At 33.8% G+C, this 19252-nt stretch overlaps 1 protein-coding gene across 4 annotated transcripts in view; it reads left to right on the forward strand.

Moving 5' to 3' along the window:
* EPHA7 (EPH receptor A7) overlaps positions 1 to 19252 on the forward strand; it is a 163204-nt gene that overhangs the window by 53785 nt on the left and 90167 nt on the right. For all 4 annotated transcript variants that reach the window (XM_061207598.1, XM_061207599.1, XM_061207600.1 and 1 more), the window contains exons 4-5: positions 4057 to 4212; positions 5032 to 5367. In XM_061207598.1, coding sequence (XP_061063581.1) covers positions 4057 to 4212; positions 5032 to 5367 — 492 coding nt within the window. The remainder of the gene's footprint in view (positions 1 to 4056; positions 4213 to 5031; positions 5368 to 19252) is intronic.

The raw sequence follows: 19252 nt of genomic DNA on the forward strand, positions 1-19252 counted from the left end.
TAAAAATAGTTGAAATTAAATATAATATTACAGTTACTTCATTGCAGTAAACAATATAGCAGATCTTGGAATATAGTATATTTTGTAATATAATTTAATAGGTATATTACCGTAGATAATCTTGTTACTGTCCAGTATAAAGAAGTTTCATGTGCTTCCTAGATTTTCTTTTTCTTTGGTGCTTTTCCATTTAAACAACTGGCCAAGCGAAAACTTGCTCAGTGTATGAAAGCTGACAAGATTATGGTTCTTAGCTCTAGGATAATGAACTTATGTTATTTTATTCATGAAGCCCCTGAGGGCTAGAATAAAACAGTCCAAAGAATCAGTCCCAGGCCTTTGTGGTAACACTGAAAAATACTGTTACTAAAATAATTGGTGAAATATTATTTTTACAAAAGTAAATATTGAAAACAAATTTTATACATATTCCCAGTCTTCATCAGTCCAGTGAAATATTACCTTAAAACCATGTTCCGTTAAAAGAACAGTCATCAAAAGGCAGGTGATTAAAATGGTATGTTTCTTATTGTAACTAATTTTACCATAGTGCATACAGTATATTAATTAAAGTTTGCTTTGAGTTCAAATGCTGTTGAACAAATTGAGAAATAAAGCAAAGGAAGAAAAAAGTTTTAAAACTGCTATTGCACGATTCCTAGAAAGTTATTCTTATATACTTCATCATTATGTATAAAGGGAATTTATCTTTGATTGAGGTTTCAGAAGGCATTTACCATGAAAAACTTTTTTACCAGTACCTTTTTGGAAAACCAGCTGAATTTATAGAGAGGAGAAATTGCCCTTATTTCCATGTAGGCTTTTGGGAGCACCTGGAGAGCTCATCTAAGTCTTCCTTAAGTGGTTAAATCTCAGGTATATCGCTTCACCCCAGTTTCTCTCGCTGAGTATTTTACTCAAGCTATTTCATCTAGATATCTCATCTAAAATTTTAATTTTATGAGCATCTGTTCCTTCCTTCCTAAACTTTTTACTACGCAATTGCTCACTACCGTCCTGAGAGATACAGGTTGTGTCTTCTCGTGTTCGTGGCTTTGCTCTTCACACCATAGCTCCCAAGATTTTGTACTTATTTTTAATAAATCTAAATTAATAGCTTCCTTAGATGTTAAGTGAAAACTCTCTTGTTACAACGTATTATTTTCAATATTAACTGAACCGAAACAGACTAGTACTTCAAAGAAAAAATGTTAAGACTTTTATGACCACATTTTTTCAAGATTGCTTCTCTCATTATCTATTTAATGATGGCCATACATGTACTCCATCATTTTGCAGGCATCTACAATGCCAAAATTCATGGTGAAATTGAGATCTATTTAATGTCTCTTCTGTAAGGTGTACTAGGATATTATTTCACCATTTTCTAAGTTAAAGTAATAACTATAAATTAGTCAAAGGGTATAATAAAAGGCAATAGGGGCCCATTGAAAATTCATTTTTGGGGTTGCTAAAGCTTCGAGACCCATTGAACAGATGCCAGACTTTGGCTCATTCAGCAGTCAAGGCTGGTGCAGTAAGCGTATGGTTGAGTCTCAGCAGTCCCGTGTTCTAAATCCAGTTTTAACCTAGACAGACTGAATTATTTGAAGAACTCAGGTTAATTTTGCTTCAAGTCTGTTTTCCCATCTGCTAAAATGGTAACAGAATTTAATGAAATTTGAAAGTTGAACGATAAGGGCTTTAAATTTCTCTATATTAGGTACTGTATACATTCTACAAATCATGTAAGTGGAGCAAGAAATGGACCTACTTATTTGCGGGAAAAGTGGAAGTAAGCCTTTGGTTAGAAGCCTTTATTTGCAACAGGAGGGTGAGAATTGCAAGAGATTCCACTAGGCAGTTTGCTGCCTACTGTTCTGGAAGCCTTACCTAGTGGATGTTCAATCGTGTTGCCGTTCCTCCCCCATTTCCTTGCTCCCCAACTCCTCTCCCTGTAAAAAGTGAGTAAATACACATAATATCATCAAAGGCTCTCAGCATACAACTCTTCTCTCTGTCTCTCTCTCTCTCTCTTTTTCTTTGTTAATTCTCTGGGCCTTAATGTTATCAAGCTGCAGGTTGTGAGTAAAGCATTGCCTTCTCTGTGTTACAGACGTTCTATCTGATCACTGAATTACAGATAATACATGGGGCAAGATACAGTGCATACTTAAAGAAAGGAATTTCCAGCCTGAGAAATCCATGCTAAATCCTTTATCCTACCAGTTAACCATTCTTTTATGCGGCAAGATTGTATCTTTAGAAACATTTTAAAGTGTTATTTTGTTTCATATTATTTCAAAATCGAGCTCCTTTTTCTCTCTGTGTCTTAGATTTGTAGTAGTTGCTACAAGAACAGGTGAAGATGCATTAAGCTTCGTTGCCTAATATGTTTGTGAGTGCTTCCCTCTTGTATGAATTGAGGAAGCCAACTAAAGGCAGACTGGCTTCTGAGGGCAGCAGTGGAACATAATTTACAAAGAGATGATGGTAGTTCTGTTCACAAATCTATAACTTATCTATCACAATATGACCTATCTTTAAGTTTCTAAGTTAGCTAAAATACCTGCCTTGTTCATATAAAACAGCCTTATATTCTTGAAGCTTAAAAGATAATTTGGAGTCCTCAATTGTACCAGATTATGTATTAAATATTCAGCATGTGAACAAAAGTACAGAATGACTTGACTTTTTTCTGGAGAATATACTATCTTAATAAGATAGGATTGTTTTTCCCACCCAAGAGTGAAAATGTGATTACACTCCTGAATAATGCTCAAGTTGAGAACATTAAACAAACTTGAATCTAATACATTAAAAGTTATAATTGAATTTATGTTAAATATTCACTTATTTTTCTTTATAGATATGATTTATTAATTTCTATTAAATCTGAAGGTCACTAAAACTTAAATAGATATTCATTTAATAAAGATGGAGGGTAAATTGAATCTATTTAATATATTCAATGTATAGTACCATCAATTAATTTAAAAATTGTTGAGATAATGAAAATTGAACTTGCTAAATTTTAATTGAAGATAAATATGTAAAATGTCTGGGGATAGTAAATAGTTCCAGGTTACTTGATTTAATAACAAGTAGTCTCTAAGTGAGTTAGGGCAACTTCACTGGAAGGTGATAGAGATGTCTATTCATTGCTGAGAGCAGTTGCTGTGTTAGTGTGACTATCTTAACCTCTCCCAGCAGAGGAGAAACAGTTATCACCTGTTTGTAGTTGATGGCTTTCTCCTTATTTCTGGCAGAATAGGTTTCTTCTATTCATAGCATTTCATTATTTTTAGTAACAAGGAAGTTCGCTTAGTGGAAAGCAGCCTGCCTTGGAACTTAAATTGGTTGAAATTATATCTTGAGGTTTTCTGAAAATTGCAGGGTGCGAGGGGGAATACATTTCTATCATTTTCAGATGACAGTCTTTACATCACTATTATTTCTAGTCAGGTAATAAAATTAGTTTAATATTTTTCACTATGAACCAAATTCACACATAAAAACTTAATTTATAGCTATACTATATTAAGAAAACATAACTTTGAAGTGTGTTAATGCGAATCAACAAGCAAGTTAATTATTACTGAAATCAAAGTTCCCCTGAATTAACTATCCTGAGATTTTATCTAAATAAATTATGCTTGTGTTTAGTTTTGGTCTCTAGACTTTGGACTGATGCCAACTACAGGTGCAAGTTTGCTATATCATTTGGTTTTTATTATTTTGTTTTAAAATACAGTATTATACAATTGGGTTATTGATATACACTAAACAGAATTTTACCATAAAGGGCATGTTTTTCCCTTCTTTTTTCATATAATGAGAGACTTATGGTTTATAATTAGTTCCCAGGAAACGTGACAACAGATATAAAAAGAATATGTTAGAAATTTCTTCTTGGAATCTAGGTTTCTATTGAGTCTGGTGATAGCAAATTTGGAAACCAAATTTCACATTTTATTCTTTGCTAAATATTACTAAAATTTAAAGAAGGTCTGTTTGTTCTCATGTTTCTGTTTTCACTTTGTTCTGCATTCCCAGCCTGTGGCCGTGGGTTCTACAAATCCTCCTCTCAAGATCTTCAATGCTCTCGTTGTCCAACCCACAGTTTTTCTGATAAAGAAGGCTCCTCAAGGTGTGACTGTGAGGATGGGTATTACAGGGCTCCATCTGACCCACCGTATGTGGCGTGCACAAGTAAGTTCATAATTGTAAAATAAGGACTTTCAAATCCCTTCCGTTTGTTTGTAGTATTGTGACATCATTGAGATAGGCATGAAATTTATGAGTACATTCCACAAACCGATGAGGCTAAACAATAATATAAAAGAGATACATCTTACATCATCATCAGTGTAATTTTCATGTCTGCCAGATCAAAATGCATTTTAATCATATTCTACACATGTATGCAATAGGAATAATAAATAAAATGTAAAAGTTATTTGAGTCTTGCATGGCTGTGAAATGTGATTAAAAAGTAATGGTTTCTGAATTAAAATTCCATCACTAAATAGGGCAAATCTTACATCTTGGTGCTTCAATTAATGAATGTTTGAGAGACTCAAATCCAAAGCCAATTCCAGACATTACTATAAATCATTCTTGAGCACATTAAGAATGAATGGATGTATTCTCTGTTATACGGTTAAAAGGCAAAGTATTTTTAAACAACTGCACAACTGTTTTTTTAGGTGCATTAACTGTTCTTTTTTAATAGCTTGGAAGAAAAATAGCTAAAGACCGTGGCAAAAGGACAGAGACAGTTGTTATCCTGTTTTCATTTTGACTTATTAAATAGAAAATAAATAAAGCCTCTTGCCAAGTGAATTCAAGAAGGCTTTTATTCAGTTTCTCTAGGAAAGGTAATGAAATGTTTATGTGCAAGAGAGCATTTCAAGTAGTTTTCTGTATGGTAATTGAGCCACTAGCTTAATGCCCCACGTGGATCCTTCAGTTCATTTTTGTTTGTTTTTTGTCTATTTTTGTTTATTTGCTTATTTTTGGTTTCCAAAGGGCCTCCATCTGCCCCACAGAACCTCATTTTCAATATCAACCAAACCACAGTGAGCTTGGAATGGAGTCCACCTGCAGACAATGGGGGAAGAAACGATGTGACCTACAGAATACTGTGTAAGCGGTGCAGCTGGGAGCAGGGCGAATGCGTTCCCTGTGGGAGTAGCATTGGCTACATGCCCCAGCAGACTGGATTAGAGGATAACTACGTCACTGTCATGGACCTGCTGGCCCACGCTAATTATACTTTTGAAGTTGAAGCTGTAAATGGAGTTTCTGACTTAAGTCGATCCCAGAGGCTCTTTGCGGCTGTCAGTGTCACCACAGGTCAAGCAGGTATGTTTTTGTGTTTGTCTTGACAAAGTGAAAATGTGACTACATAATTGAGGTCTCTTGCTTGAATATCTCGTTAACTTGGCTCTACAGAACTTGATTATTCCAGCTTGTTGATTATTCACACCTTTAGCTTTTCTTTGCTATTTCTTCTGTTGCCTGTTAAACCATTACTAGACTCATTAACATCTCCTCCAGAGATCTGGCAGGAGAAAGAAAAGGGGATAAACTGTAAACCAATTAAGACTGCTCTAAGAGGACCAACTCTGTTAAGATCTAGGGGAGGAGAGGGAAAATGTTGGACAAAATAAGATGTAGGATATTTCTTGCATTTTTTACCTTTTTGTGTGCTACGTGCTCATGATTAAAATCTACAGGCTAATTAGGAATAATGAAGGAGTTGGCTTCAGTGTCTCACATGGTGTTAACCAGTTTTTTACCACATAAAATGTTATATTTGTAATAGATGGCAAGTCTGCCTTAAAATTTGCATGAGGGAATTTTACATTCCTCACTAGATTTGTGATCATATTGATGTCTATAGTATTGGAATAAGTACTTAAGAGATCTCATGAGGCTTTCAAAATAAATGAATTAAGAAATATAATAATCATGATGATTGTGAACTGGTAGCTTAGCCTAAAAGCAGTTTTCGCTTATTTTCTTATTGGCATTTAAGATGCCCTGCTTGGTCATTCTTTGCTGTGGTAAGTAGATTTTGGAAAATATAAATTGGGAAGGAAGCTTCAAAAATTGGAGACTTTCTAAACCTTTAGAAAAATATTATTACTGGGGGAAGTTCCAGAAGTTGAGGGCTTTTTCAAACTTTTGAAAATTCTTGCTGCTGAAGGATGATGCTATGTAGTCAGAGTAGCCAAGTGCTATGTCATCGTCATTAATAAAATTGGACCTGCGCTGGAGTACTGAGTTGTGTAAGCATCATAATAAGCTTATAACAAGGTCTTCTTGATCTTTAGCTAGCTGTCAACAGTCAATATTATCCCAAATTCCTGGACATAGACTAATCTATTCTTCATATCTATGGCAATTTTAATAAAATGTTACCTATTTAAATTATATCTGCGCAGTGAAGCCTATGCATATAGTCTCATGCTTACCATTTTGAACATATTAGTGGGTTCCTATTCTAAAGATTTTATTTTGATGTTTATTTAAAAGGCTATTGCACATCATATTTCTTACGTAAAAGCTGAAGTCTGGAGGTAAAACCACATAGAAACTTTTAGATCTTCAAAAATTGGGCAAAAGAAGCAACTCATTTAACTGATATTTGGATTGATTCATTTTATTTACCCTTACCCCATTTGCCATTCTTTTATAATGCTGTTGTTAGTAGGTGTTTTTACTTGTTTTGCTTTATATTGAAATTTGTCATCGTAACGTTACAGTGAGTGGGTTTGAAACATTTTAGGTTCATGATTATGACACTAGAGCTATCTTTGGAACCATTAATAAAAACTCTTAGGTCTGCTGAGCTAGAATAACTGCTTTATTCTTGCTGATAATAAGTATAAGAAGGGATATTTTTATTTATTTTTTAATACAGCCTAAAGATACTGAACTGATACCACAAATAGAGTTTGCCAGGTAGGCCACTTTGGGGATCTGTTTCCGTGATCTTTAAATGTCCATTGTTTAATTCTTCAGGTTAATACTACACAGCCTAAATAGGTCATAGATATTCCATAAATTCCTGAATCAACTATCTTATAGTAGTTACGTAAAATGGCTTTGTCCCTTGATTCTCTTCTGGTTAAGAGCAAACTAGGTTTGTTTGGTTTTGGGGGGGAGGTAATTTAAATGTACAAAAATTAGATTGCTATGATTACACAACTATGTAAATATACCAAAAATTATTGAATTGTGTGCTTAAAATGAGTAAATTTTATGGTATGAAAATGATACCTCAGTAAAGCTATTAACATTTTTAAAAGAATAAATATAATAAAGTTAAAAAGCAAAGTAGGTTTGTACTTTTATATTAAAATATTAATTCACAATTGCCTGGTCCCAACTGCATCTCAAATACTACAAACCCATGAATTTACACTCTTAGCTTTTTCTGCTTTCAAAAAGAAAAGCATTAATAAGGCAGCAAGCTGTGGTAATTTTTAAAGTTTTAATTTATTTTTTAACAGAGGAAATTTAGAATATGTTAGTGACTATTGTTCAGTTAAATTTGTACCCATTCCCCCCACCCCATCATCAGTATTTTTGCTTTTTCTAAGGGGGGAATTATTTGAAACTTTGTCCATGTTTATGACTATCCATGGAAGCCTGCAATGATCCTTAAAATTCTCATTCTGTGTTAATCAAACAGCATCACCTCCCACCTAGTTTATGCTGCAGTCACTTCAATAATGAATTTAAGGATCTCTGGTCAGTTGTCAGTTATCCCTCATCAGCAACCCACTGATGCCTAGTACAAAAAGACTCTGCATGTGTCTGGGCAAGAAGAGAGAGTAAGGATGGAAAATCATCAGGCAGTGTTTGAAAGGTAGTGTGTACTTTGTAGTTCCTTTTCTATTAAGTTTGGAGTCTGGAGCTCAGGACCCCCCATACCAGTGTTTGTGGAAACGGAAGTACATTGAAGACCCCCTCGTCCTTTCCTCAGGGTAGGAGTAGGGTTATTGGTGTTTAAGGACATGTACCCCAACCCCTGTTGCCACTTATGAGGTATGTGCTGTTGGGTAGACGGCTAAAGTTCCACATGAGTAAGATGGAGATAAGATGGTATCTATCTTCCTGCATTATCCTGTTAAATGAGATATTGGAGAAAACTTAAAAACTCTTTTTTGTCATAAAAATGTTATTTGCCGTGAGTAGCATAATGAATGCTGATTAATCCTCTTTTTATGTAACTCTTTATGAACCTGTCAAGGCAAAACACACTAAAATCTTTACCTATTGCCATGTGTCCAGAGTGGGGGGTATAATCGAGGTCCAGGATTGGCAATTATGTGTTGTAACACTGCAGGAGGGAGAAATTAATTTTTTTTATCTAGTCACAAGTTATCTTAAGACTGAGGTTCTTATTTAAACCAATAATTAGCTTTAAGATGAGATGTTTATAGAGAAGCCTAATACGTGCTATTCATATTTAGATAGTTTTTGTATTTACCTATCAGGAACATATTACCTACACAAGCTGGCTGGAATGTATTCTTTTTGTTGTTGTTTTGTTAGGAATGATATTGACCTATTAAGGGTGAAGTCACACAGATCAAACTTAGGTACATTGGAGATATTAAGTATATATATATATATATATGTATATGTAAGATGGAAAGCACATGCATTTGATTTATGGCATTATGGTCCTCATTCTTCCTTACAGTGGAAGGCTCCAGATAATTAAACAAGTGTTCTGAAGAGGTAACTATTTAAATGCTACTTTTCAAAACATTAACCCAGCCAACTGTACTGAGTAGTATATGTTAAGCACTGTGCAGGATGCTGAAGATAGGAAGGCAAAGAATGGTCCTATCCTTATGAGAAGCTGTTACTACAGCAGATATATATTAATTTATACAACTAATGATAGGACACTTGAATATAATGTGATGCATGCTATAGAACAAAATTAGGAACAAAATACAGAACCCCAAAGAAGGAATGATTCATTCTATCTGTGGAAAAAAGGGGAGTCCTCACAGAAGAGATGCCAGTCAATCTAGAACTTTAGAATGGATATGGTTTTGCCAGAAGGAGGACAAGTAAGTCATATGCTAGGCCTCAGGTGGACCTGTCCCATGAAAACATAATCATTGCCACTACATTCCTTCCACAGATCAAGTGCATTAACACACCAAAATGGGCTGCAGAAAAGTTAGTAAAAACAGGTCACCCTAAAATTACTGTCTCTGTCTGTAATACCTTCATTCACTGTGGGATCATTTAGACAATTAGATAATTTTTAACCTTTTTAGAAAACATAATATAAAATTATAATATGTGGTCTTTCCCACAAACAGACTTAAGAGACTTGGTCATTATTCTTCAGGTCAGTAATCATGTTATGTTTTTGTCTTTACCGTCTAACACAGTTCTTTCTCTGTTCCTAATGTCGTGTAATTAATTCCAGTAAGGAAACTAGTCACACACAAGAAAAGTTAAATGATTTTACGGGAGTGAAAACATTCAGACATGAATGGAAAAGGCATAGGATTTGATATTTGATGACATGATAACTTCATGTTAGACAAGTTATTTCACCTCTTTAACTTGAATTTTCTCCTGAAATGGGATCATGTTACTTGACTCCTCATATTGTAAAAAAAAAAAACTGAACTTTTAGCTTAATACCTGTTATATTTGTTAGAATAAAAACAAAGTGTTTTTGTTTTTGTAGGTGTGTTATTGTACTACAACAATGATAATAATAAAAGTAATGATAAGGGTTACAAGTGATTGAACACAATACATTTTTGGTACTTTTTAAATGTACCAGGTACACGGAAAGTGTGTCAAGTTGAGTCACTTAATGTCTGTGGACTCCTGTAGTCCTCCTAAGTAACAGAGAGGTCTGGGACAGAAGACCTCGAAGAGCCTATCTTATGTGCATAATTAAATGGACAATCATAATACAGTACAAACTATACCTTGCACGGTGCAGGGTTGACTGCAAATTATTGATAGCTGAGTAATATGTGTACAGATACTATCATTTTTAATGGGATCCATGACTTACAATGCTGTAGAAAGCACTGGGAAGGAATTAAGGATGAAAACTGGAACCTCTTGAAAGAGGATATAATTTCCCAAATTGGGCTCCCTAGAAAGCAGACACTTTGATGCAGATTCCTTGCAGGAGTTGTGTTAGGGCATGTACTTGGCACCAGCACCATCTGAAGAGAAAGGAAAGGAGCAGGACTGAGCAGAAGGGAAATTGAGCCATAATGCAGTCTCATTGGGATCCTCTGCCAACTCCATGGCAAGCTCTCCACCCGTAAGGGACCTTCAGATTGTCCCAAGTGGAAGAGATAGTGGCAGGCTTTTATACCTCTTTGTCGTACAGACACTGGCTGCAGACTCCTCTAGCAGGCTCCTCTAGGAAGGTGTCATTTTTCAGACAAGGAAATTCTAAAGGGCGGCAGGGAACTGAGGGTTGCTTTTGCGCAGCTATCTCAGCAGCTAGCAAATATGTTCTTCATTCCTTCGCCAAGGGTAATGGGGACCGTCCATCATCACATCCATTACATAGAGTTAAATCATGGCAAAGGATACAAGGGGCAAAGTTCAGAATGTGTTTAGAGAATAAGTGGTAGCAACTGGATAAATAAAGATTTGTGGGAAGAACTAATGGGAAAGTTTATTTTTAGGAAAGAAAACCTTTCTAATGGGGGGAGGAGATAGTGGGAACTGGATGTTTTTGAACAGAAAAGTTACGTAACTGACCCTGGTTTACATCTTAAACTTTTGTGTATCTTCCACAGAACATTTGATGTATTCCATATAGCAGTTTGTTTTAAAAAAAATTCTCCTGCTTAGCCTTGATTCCTCTGGAAAACAGATATATAGAAAACATTTTCTGAAAATATGAGAAAGTATCAGCAAAGTTGCCATTTTGAGGCAAAATTTCTTAATTTCTCTACAAAGATATCATATAGAATCTCTCTCAAAAAGAACTATTTTCTTTTTCTCATCATCAATTTTGTTGTATATGGGTGAATGGTTTATATAGCACTTATATATATATTATATCATTAAAATTTGAAGTAAATTTATAAAGTTGGTAAAACAAGTATTAATACCATTTACAGGTAAAAAGTTGAAGCTTAGACTTAGCAGTGTCACGTGGTAAATTATAAAGTGGTGACCCAGATTATTGTAATCAAGTATACCCCTTACCTCAGAATTATTATGCTCTGTAATCTTATCATGGACTGCTAACTTAAAGAATTTAGCTCTACAATCCTTTACATGGGAATTTGCAGATTGATTTAATGGTCTGGTCATAAATTACTCTTCAATGAAAAGGGGACCTCCTAAGAAGTTTTGTTTCCCGAGGATATGAATAACACATATACTCTCTGAGAGGGAGCATTGGTAACTATAGTATTTGCCTCCTGGCTATGATTTTATTGCCCTTCTTTAAGAAACTTCAGAAACATCCCTTCATATCTTAATGGACTAATTTCCCGTATGTTTTCAAATCATATTTGAAATCATATTTCAAATCTTATTTCTCTGTCAAAATTAAGATTGGCTTCAGTATTCCCTTTACTTAGATTTGTGATATTTACATAATGTTCCAAATGAAATATAATCTTAGAGTTATATGATATAACATTATACATAAGCAAAATTCTACAAGAAAGAGACAATACCAAAGTCATTTCCTGTATTTGTCTGAAATATCTTCACTCACATTTATTAATATGACTCAACTGTGATGATTTTTCTCATAAGTTAACTCAGATCATCTCTTTTCAATGATTTTAAATAGTAGGCCATCAAATTATGTGTCCTTTAAGGAAAACCAATTAATTCCATTTAAGTTTATATATTTTGAGATTTCTTAATTTTTTAAGGGAACGTAATGTTAAGAAATTAATATTTTCTTGTTTGAGAGCATTTACTGAGTAATATTAAAAACAGCTATTGCCATAAGGTGAAACAAGATATAAATGCAAATAAAACCCAACAATGACAAAAAATATGTGGAAATAGTGTCAATGTTATTAAAACATGCATACATACATACACACACTTATGCAGTCTGCAGCAGAAAAATCAACTGAATGTGATCCCTTTAACAGTAAACCATTCAAAAATGCATTTCAGTTTCTAGTTATTTTGCAAATTTGATGTACCTGAATGGCATAGCAGAATTCAGTCATGCTAATTTATACCAGAGGGCATGACATTTTAGAAATTTATATGCTTTGCTTTGCAAGTAGGAGCTTTAGACTATGTTAGTGAAATTTAATCCTTTATGAAGTATTTTTGTGACACCACTAATTTAAAAATATACATGTAGATCCATTTACAGTTTTTCTTCAGTGATCAGTAATTAAAATATATATATAAAAGATTTTTTGGATACTATTTTAATAAAATTTTCATTATAGGAAATGCAACCATGTGGTATAAGTACTGATAACAAGTATTAGTGACTACTTGTTGACTATTTAGTATGTGCTGATCACTTTACATGTAAAGACCCATATGCCTACACAGTATCTTCACATCCCAAATTCACACTGAAAATTTGGGAGAAAATTATGTCTTTTTGTGATCTGATCTTACAGTAAGTATCTCATGCATTTTCCTATAATATTTTTCACATATTATGTGTGAAATGTTTGTCTTCCCTGTTAGAATTCACAGTGTAAAGAAACAGTGGCATCTTTGGTCTTATTCTCTAGCCTCTGTAACATATTGGGCCCAGGATACATGCTTAGTAAACTTGTTGAATTAAATTCATAAATTCATTGTTTTTTGTCATGTAAAGAGACTTTCTAAGATTATCAAGATTAATACATAAAAGATTAGTTAAATTCAAATGCATTATAATTTTATTTAAATTATGCAATGACTATATAAGATAATGATTTGAAGTATAAAAATTTTGTGATTTGTTCTTAAAGCTATAGATATACTTAAAATCTTAAACTGAGTTTTTATCCATAACTTGGTATTTAAGTAGAGATTTAGAACAAAAGCTTAAAATAATCTTATCATGAAATATTAAGATACAAGTCACATTTAATTTTGAAAACTTTTATAATTCTTCATATTTTGAAAACCTGCAGAAGGTCAAATTAATTTTTTTCTTTTTGGACTACTATTTTAAGCACATGACACCAGCTTTTTATAGCTTATTTTAATAGTTTTTCCCTTTGTGTAGTTTTGTAACTGCTTAAGACTATAGCACATAGCTGTTCTATGATTTTTCTTGATTAAAATATATGTAAGGAAATGCCTGTAAACACCTGTGTTCTCACCCCACACCTTCATCTTCATCCCTCCTTCCTGTTCTCCAGTCTCAGTATCTTTGTAAGTTGTCATATCCACCCTTTTCTGATTTTATAAATATTTGTAGTGAACTATCTATGCTTATGTTGTCAGGGTGACAAGTTGATCTGCATACTATTGAATGGAAAGACTCTGTTAACGTTTGAAAGAAATCTAGTATGTTTTAAGAGTCTCTTGTGTTTTCATTTCAATATATCTTAATCTTTTCTTAAACTCTTTGATCTCAAAATTGCTGTTTTGTGGGTAATGATATTTAAGTGGGAAGAAAGAGTTGATTTGTGCAATAACTCAGTTATAATACTGCTGTGGGCTGAACTGTGTCTTTCCCCAAATTTTTATGTTGAAGCTTTAACCTCAGTGTGACTATATTTGAAGATAGGGACTAAAAGGAGGTAGTTAAGGTTAAATGAGGTCATAAGGTTGGGGCCCTGATCCTACAGGATTAGTGTCCTTACAGTAAAAGACACCAGAGAACTGGCTCTCTCTCCATGCACATGCAGTGAGGAGAGGTCAGTGAGTACATAGCCAGAAGGTGGCCATCTACAAGCCAGAAAGAAAGGCCTCACCAGAACCTGAACCCTACTGGACCTTGATCTGGGACTTCCAGCTTCCAGAACTGTGAGAAAACTAATTTGTTTTTTTTAAAATACCAAACCTATGGTATCTTATTATAGAAGCCTGAGTAGAATAATACAAATACTCATCCCTGAGATAGTTTAGTTCCATCCTATTATTTTGAAGGAAAGTATTTATTTTCCATATGCATGAGGACAGCTAAGGCATGAACACGTTTTTGTGAATAGGTCAAGGAGTGGGAGTTGTAGGCATTTTATGCATTTCTGTGATTTTGCCCCATCAAAAAGTACTAAATTTATTTAGTGCAATACATTAGTAAGTGCCAGAAAGACCAATAGTAATATTTTGCTTTTGACATTAAAAACATTCTGTTTTTCAAACCAGAGCCAATTCATTATCTCATAAATTGTAGAAGGTGCTACATTGATGGTAGCAAAATATTCAATACAAAATAAGTTATGAGTTTTGTCCCTGAATATTCAAGCTTGAGCAAGTTTGTCATATTCTTGGCAATTTTAAACTAGCAATTTCTACATGATTAAGAAGTGACTGCAGTTTCAGAATTTTCTAGTGAAAAAAATTTTATAACTCTATGTTTTGGATATTTAAATTTGTAACTTGTTAAATTTAAGGTTCTTCTAAACAGACTCTTCAAAAAATATGACTGCCCGTTAGGATCATTATCCTGGAATAGTCCATAATGATGGAATTATGTAAAGTAATTCTTATCATATATGCATTGTCCTTCATAGGAGATCCTTCATTTTGCTACTGTCAGTTTGTAGAGATTATAGATAATTGAAAATATAGCCACTAGAATATTCTTTATAAAGAAATAGCTACTTTACTTTTAAAGTCAAGAAGTTTGTTCAAGTGAGATATAGAAAATCTGTTTTAACTGAAATGTGACTAACCAGACCACCTGCTCTTTACTTTTAGGGAGAAAAAGATACAAAAAACAAGTTAACAGTAGGGACTGATGTAAAATATGCAAAATTTTTTCAGGTTACAGTCTTGCGTCAATATATATTGAATCCATTCTCTTTTTCTGGAGGTATTACACAATCATAAATAATAAAACAGCAAAATGTATGTAATATAGTAAGATTACTCTGCTAAGAATACAAACTAACACGTTTGTGAAAGATTTTCAGATATGAATTGAATCAAGAAGTGATTTTTGGTTGATCCTTAGTTGACCAAAACTGGTTACCTGATTTACTTGGTGGTGTTCCACAATACAAAAAGGTTTTGATCTGTGAGTTGTTTGCTTAGTTCTTATAGAGCAAGCTGTCATAACCATTGTCCCAAAGGAATAGCATTATGAAGACAGGCACAGTTTCAGAAAAAGTTCATTTAAGAGCAAGAAATCAATAAGCTGCATTTCGGAGAATGAAAAGTCAGTGGATGGTAATTTCATACATTATTCATGTACAGATGAGTATATATAATGTGAATTGGTAGTGGTGATGATGATGATGATATTGATGATAAACATTCAGTGAAACTAATATAATGTTGTATGTCAATTATACCTCAATTTAAAAAAAAAAAAAACGGATTTGAAGTACATATTTAGGTTCCACCCAGTCCCAACTCCTACGCTGTGCTACACCCAACTATACACATCATTTTAAGCCCTGGATGAGCCGAGGGACATAGCTTTGAGACAGGTAGGAGAGAGTTTTTAAATTGACAAGCATTTAGTTGTTCTGTTTTTAGTACCAGTGTTAAGAGAGAGTAAATGTTGATTATTTTATTCCTTGCTTCGCTGGTGATGAATTGAAGCAAATTTGATTCAGACAAGCAACCTGGTGGAATGATGCAGAACCATCCACAAAAACATCTGTACTAATCAACCAATGCAGTAAATTAGAGCTACAAGGAAAAGACATTGATCCAAGAGAATCATTAACAGTTTTAACCAGCCGGTCTAAGTTATAGGGTAAAGGAGAGAACACTATCAAGATCTTGCTTTTCACATCTGTCAATTACTACTGCAAAAGCCTGATTGCTACTTGTTTCAATTCAAACTGTTTTATCACTTTGGTTCCCTTTATGCTATTGTAAGCAAGAAACAAGGATTAAGAGGTGAAAACCCAGGAAAAATTATCCAAATTTCCTGCACTCCATTTACAAAGGAGTCAGTCACAAAGGGAGAGATAATTGCTGCAACTTAACAAAATAATCAGGGAGAAGGCAGAGTGGATGATATATGTTCTGTGACAAAGCACGGGGCAGAGATGTGCATGCAGTCCTGTGGTTGCTTGCCTTGTTTTAAGACATAAGGACTAGAGAAGATCCGTGAAAAACAATTAGCGTAACTTCAACGCACACAGTTCTTAATTATCCACAGCATGTTGACATCAGATCATTATTGTCCCAAATTTTAATAATATTTGATCATAACCTCAGCATATAGAAAGATGCAGAACACTGATCATAGCATTCATAATGGCAGTCATGTATTATATGATAACACATGCGAGGATACTGGTTAAGCCATATCCCTATTGTATAGTTTATTCAAATGTTGCTAATACTCTTAAACACAACACCCTTAGCTCCGGTTACATTAGGCTGTTACATGTGATCTGATGTATCTACAGACATGTATATGGACAGTTATAACTATATGTATGTTTTAACTTCATACATTTTATGAGCATATATACATTCCTAAACGAATGGATTTTAGGATGTTGGTGAAACTTAAAAGTTTTAGGTTTGGGAATCATAATCATAGATGGCGAGTTAATGAATGGCCTTTTGGGGGAAAGAGGAGGTGGAGCTAGAATTTAAAAGTTTGAGAGAGAACTGGCGGAATATCCAAAGCACATGACGAAAATCAAAAAGGAGTACCCAGACCATTTGGATAGGAGGGCTGTCACAGTAACCAAAGAAGGAAAATTTCCTGAGTCAGTTGATCATAGAATCAAATGTCACAGGAGGTCAATAGAATGGAGACAGAAGAAAGTCCACTGGATTTAACAGTTTCAAGCCATGAGACAATTTTGATAGACAACTTGGGGTAGAGAATGTCATGATCATATTTGTCATGGTTCAAAACAAAGCCCCACACTATGACATATGGGGCGTAAGAGCTCAGTGTTGGCTGAATTGAAATGTAATTACTTTTTATGCTTATTTCATACAACATTTATCAGACTGGTAAAGACGCTAAGGTAGATTATGAGTCTGAATTTTGTTTGAAAAAAAGACCGCCTTTGTTCTTTTCTAATACATTATCATAACCTTGTTTTCTCCTTGTTTTGACATCTCATCCTGTTTTCACACATCCCTGACATTACTAAGAACCCAGATTTAGCCTCACATAAATTTCATTGTTGAGAACTCATAATCTCAGAAATAGAGGTCGTAAGAGAAAAGATGTTAATTCTGTTAAGATAAACTATGCATATATCATTCTTAATATAAAATGTTGCTTAATTCTTAATTATTATACTAATATATATTTTCTTCATATAAAATAAAGTATATATAGGTATAGATATAGTTACATTTTATGTTATGCTTTTTGTTTTCTTAGTTCTTTTTCTCCGTAGTTTCTTTGCTTTCCTCAGACATTTTAAATTATGTTCCATATCATGTGTTCATCTATAAAAATGTAGGAGAACTACCTAAAAGTTTGGAAACTTTATTCTTGCTATTTCTCTGTATGATAATACTAATACTAAGCCTTCACCTTTTATTTTGAGTCACATTTCCTTTATCTTTAAAAATTACATAAACAACAAACAGAAAGCCATGATGCTATTTCACCAAACCTTGGGAGTTATTATGGTTTGTAAGTCACTTCTCGTGCACCTGCTGCATTAAATACTGGTGTTATGTTTGAAAAGATACTAACTGACCTCCTTTAGACTGCTGTCTGACTACTTTGATGTTTCATTATTTTCTTCAATCCAGGGATGAAATGGATGAATGGATCTTAATTATAGTGTCCTGGTGACTCTTTTTTCAGACCATTTTTCTGGACAAGCATCAGCTAATCTGACAAATCATGAACAGTTTACTTTATAGTTTGGCTGGGATTAAGTTACTAACTGGAACCTGCAGGGAACATAAAGAACAGTGTCTCCTGATAAAAAGCATTGGATGTTTACCATGCCTGTTTTCAATTTTAATCAGTAACCTTTAGGAATGGAGAACTATAAACAGTTCTCTGACAGATGTATTTTTATATGTTCACCTATAGCACTTCAAACAAAAACAGGCCCTGTGTATCAAATTTACATATCTAAAATCTTATTGTGTCTTTGCCTATGAAAGCTACATAATTATTTGAGGGTTTTTAATAGTAAATCAATATTTACATTATTAAAGATTTTCATACACCAAAAATCTTTCAACTTTTATGCTGTTTTTTATTTTTTCTGAGACAGTGTTTGGCTGTTTTTGTGAATTTCATATGCAGTCTACTAGATGACGTGGTTTCCTTGTTCAGCATTGTTTGTTTTTGTAGACAAGAAAACTGTTATGCGTTTTCTTTATACAGGTCAGTAAAAGCAAGATGTGTTCATTAGTTAAACAAATGAGTAACATGTAAAACCATATTTTCCAATAACTATCATTTAACTGGACATTTTGCTTCATCTATCTTCTGTTAGGTGTGTAATAAACATACCTGAAAGAACTCAACATAGAAATTAGATGTAATGTCCCTCTAGGTAACTGAAATTACCCTGATGTTGTTATAAAACAGTTTTTAAATTGTTCTTAGACTGTAAATAAATGTATTGACAGTAAAGAATTAACAACACATTTAGGAAGACTTTAAATAATGATGATGTAAAATACATCTTATGCCATTCAGTTTATCTAATTTATAACTCTGTTTGATTACCCAAGCAAGCCTTTCATCTATAGAATTGCACCCTGGGGACTAGTCAGCTTATTAATTCATCACTTGTTCTTTTATGGTTGCATCCCTATTACAGTATGAACATAGGATGATATTCTCTTCTGAAAGCTGCCAGCGAACTGGTTCCAGTCTAGCTGACCTTTTGTTTGTAACTATGATCCTAATAGTTTTTCTATTGGCTTCTGTTTCTAATAGGTTGCATTACAATCTACCTTTTTGTCTTATGGTATCATGATGAGGATAGGCCAGCAAGAGTGAATTCCACACCTGCAATTATAGAGTTTTATAAAGAGGAAAGACCTGCTTCAAGTTAACCTGTAGTCTTTTTTAAAATGCCTTTTGATTTATCTGTCACCTGATCCATCAGCAATGAATAATTTTCATGGAAGGTGCACTTTAATTACATTCCCATTTGACTTGCATTAT

The sequence above is a fragment of the Eubalaena glacialis genome, chromosome 12 (genome assembly GCF_028564815.1).
Source record: "Eubalaena glacialis isolate mEubGla1 chromosome 12, mEubGla1.1.hap2.+ XY, whole genome shotgun sequence".
In the NCBI taxonomy this organism is placed as follows: Eukaryota; Metazoa; Chordata; class Mammalia; order Artiodactyla; family Balaenidae; genus Eubalaena; species Eubalaena glacialis.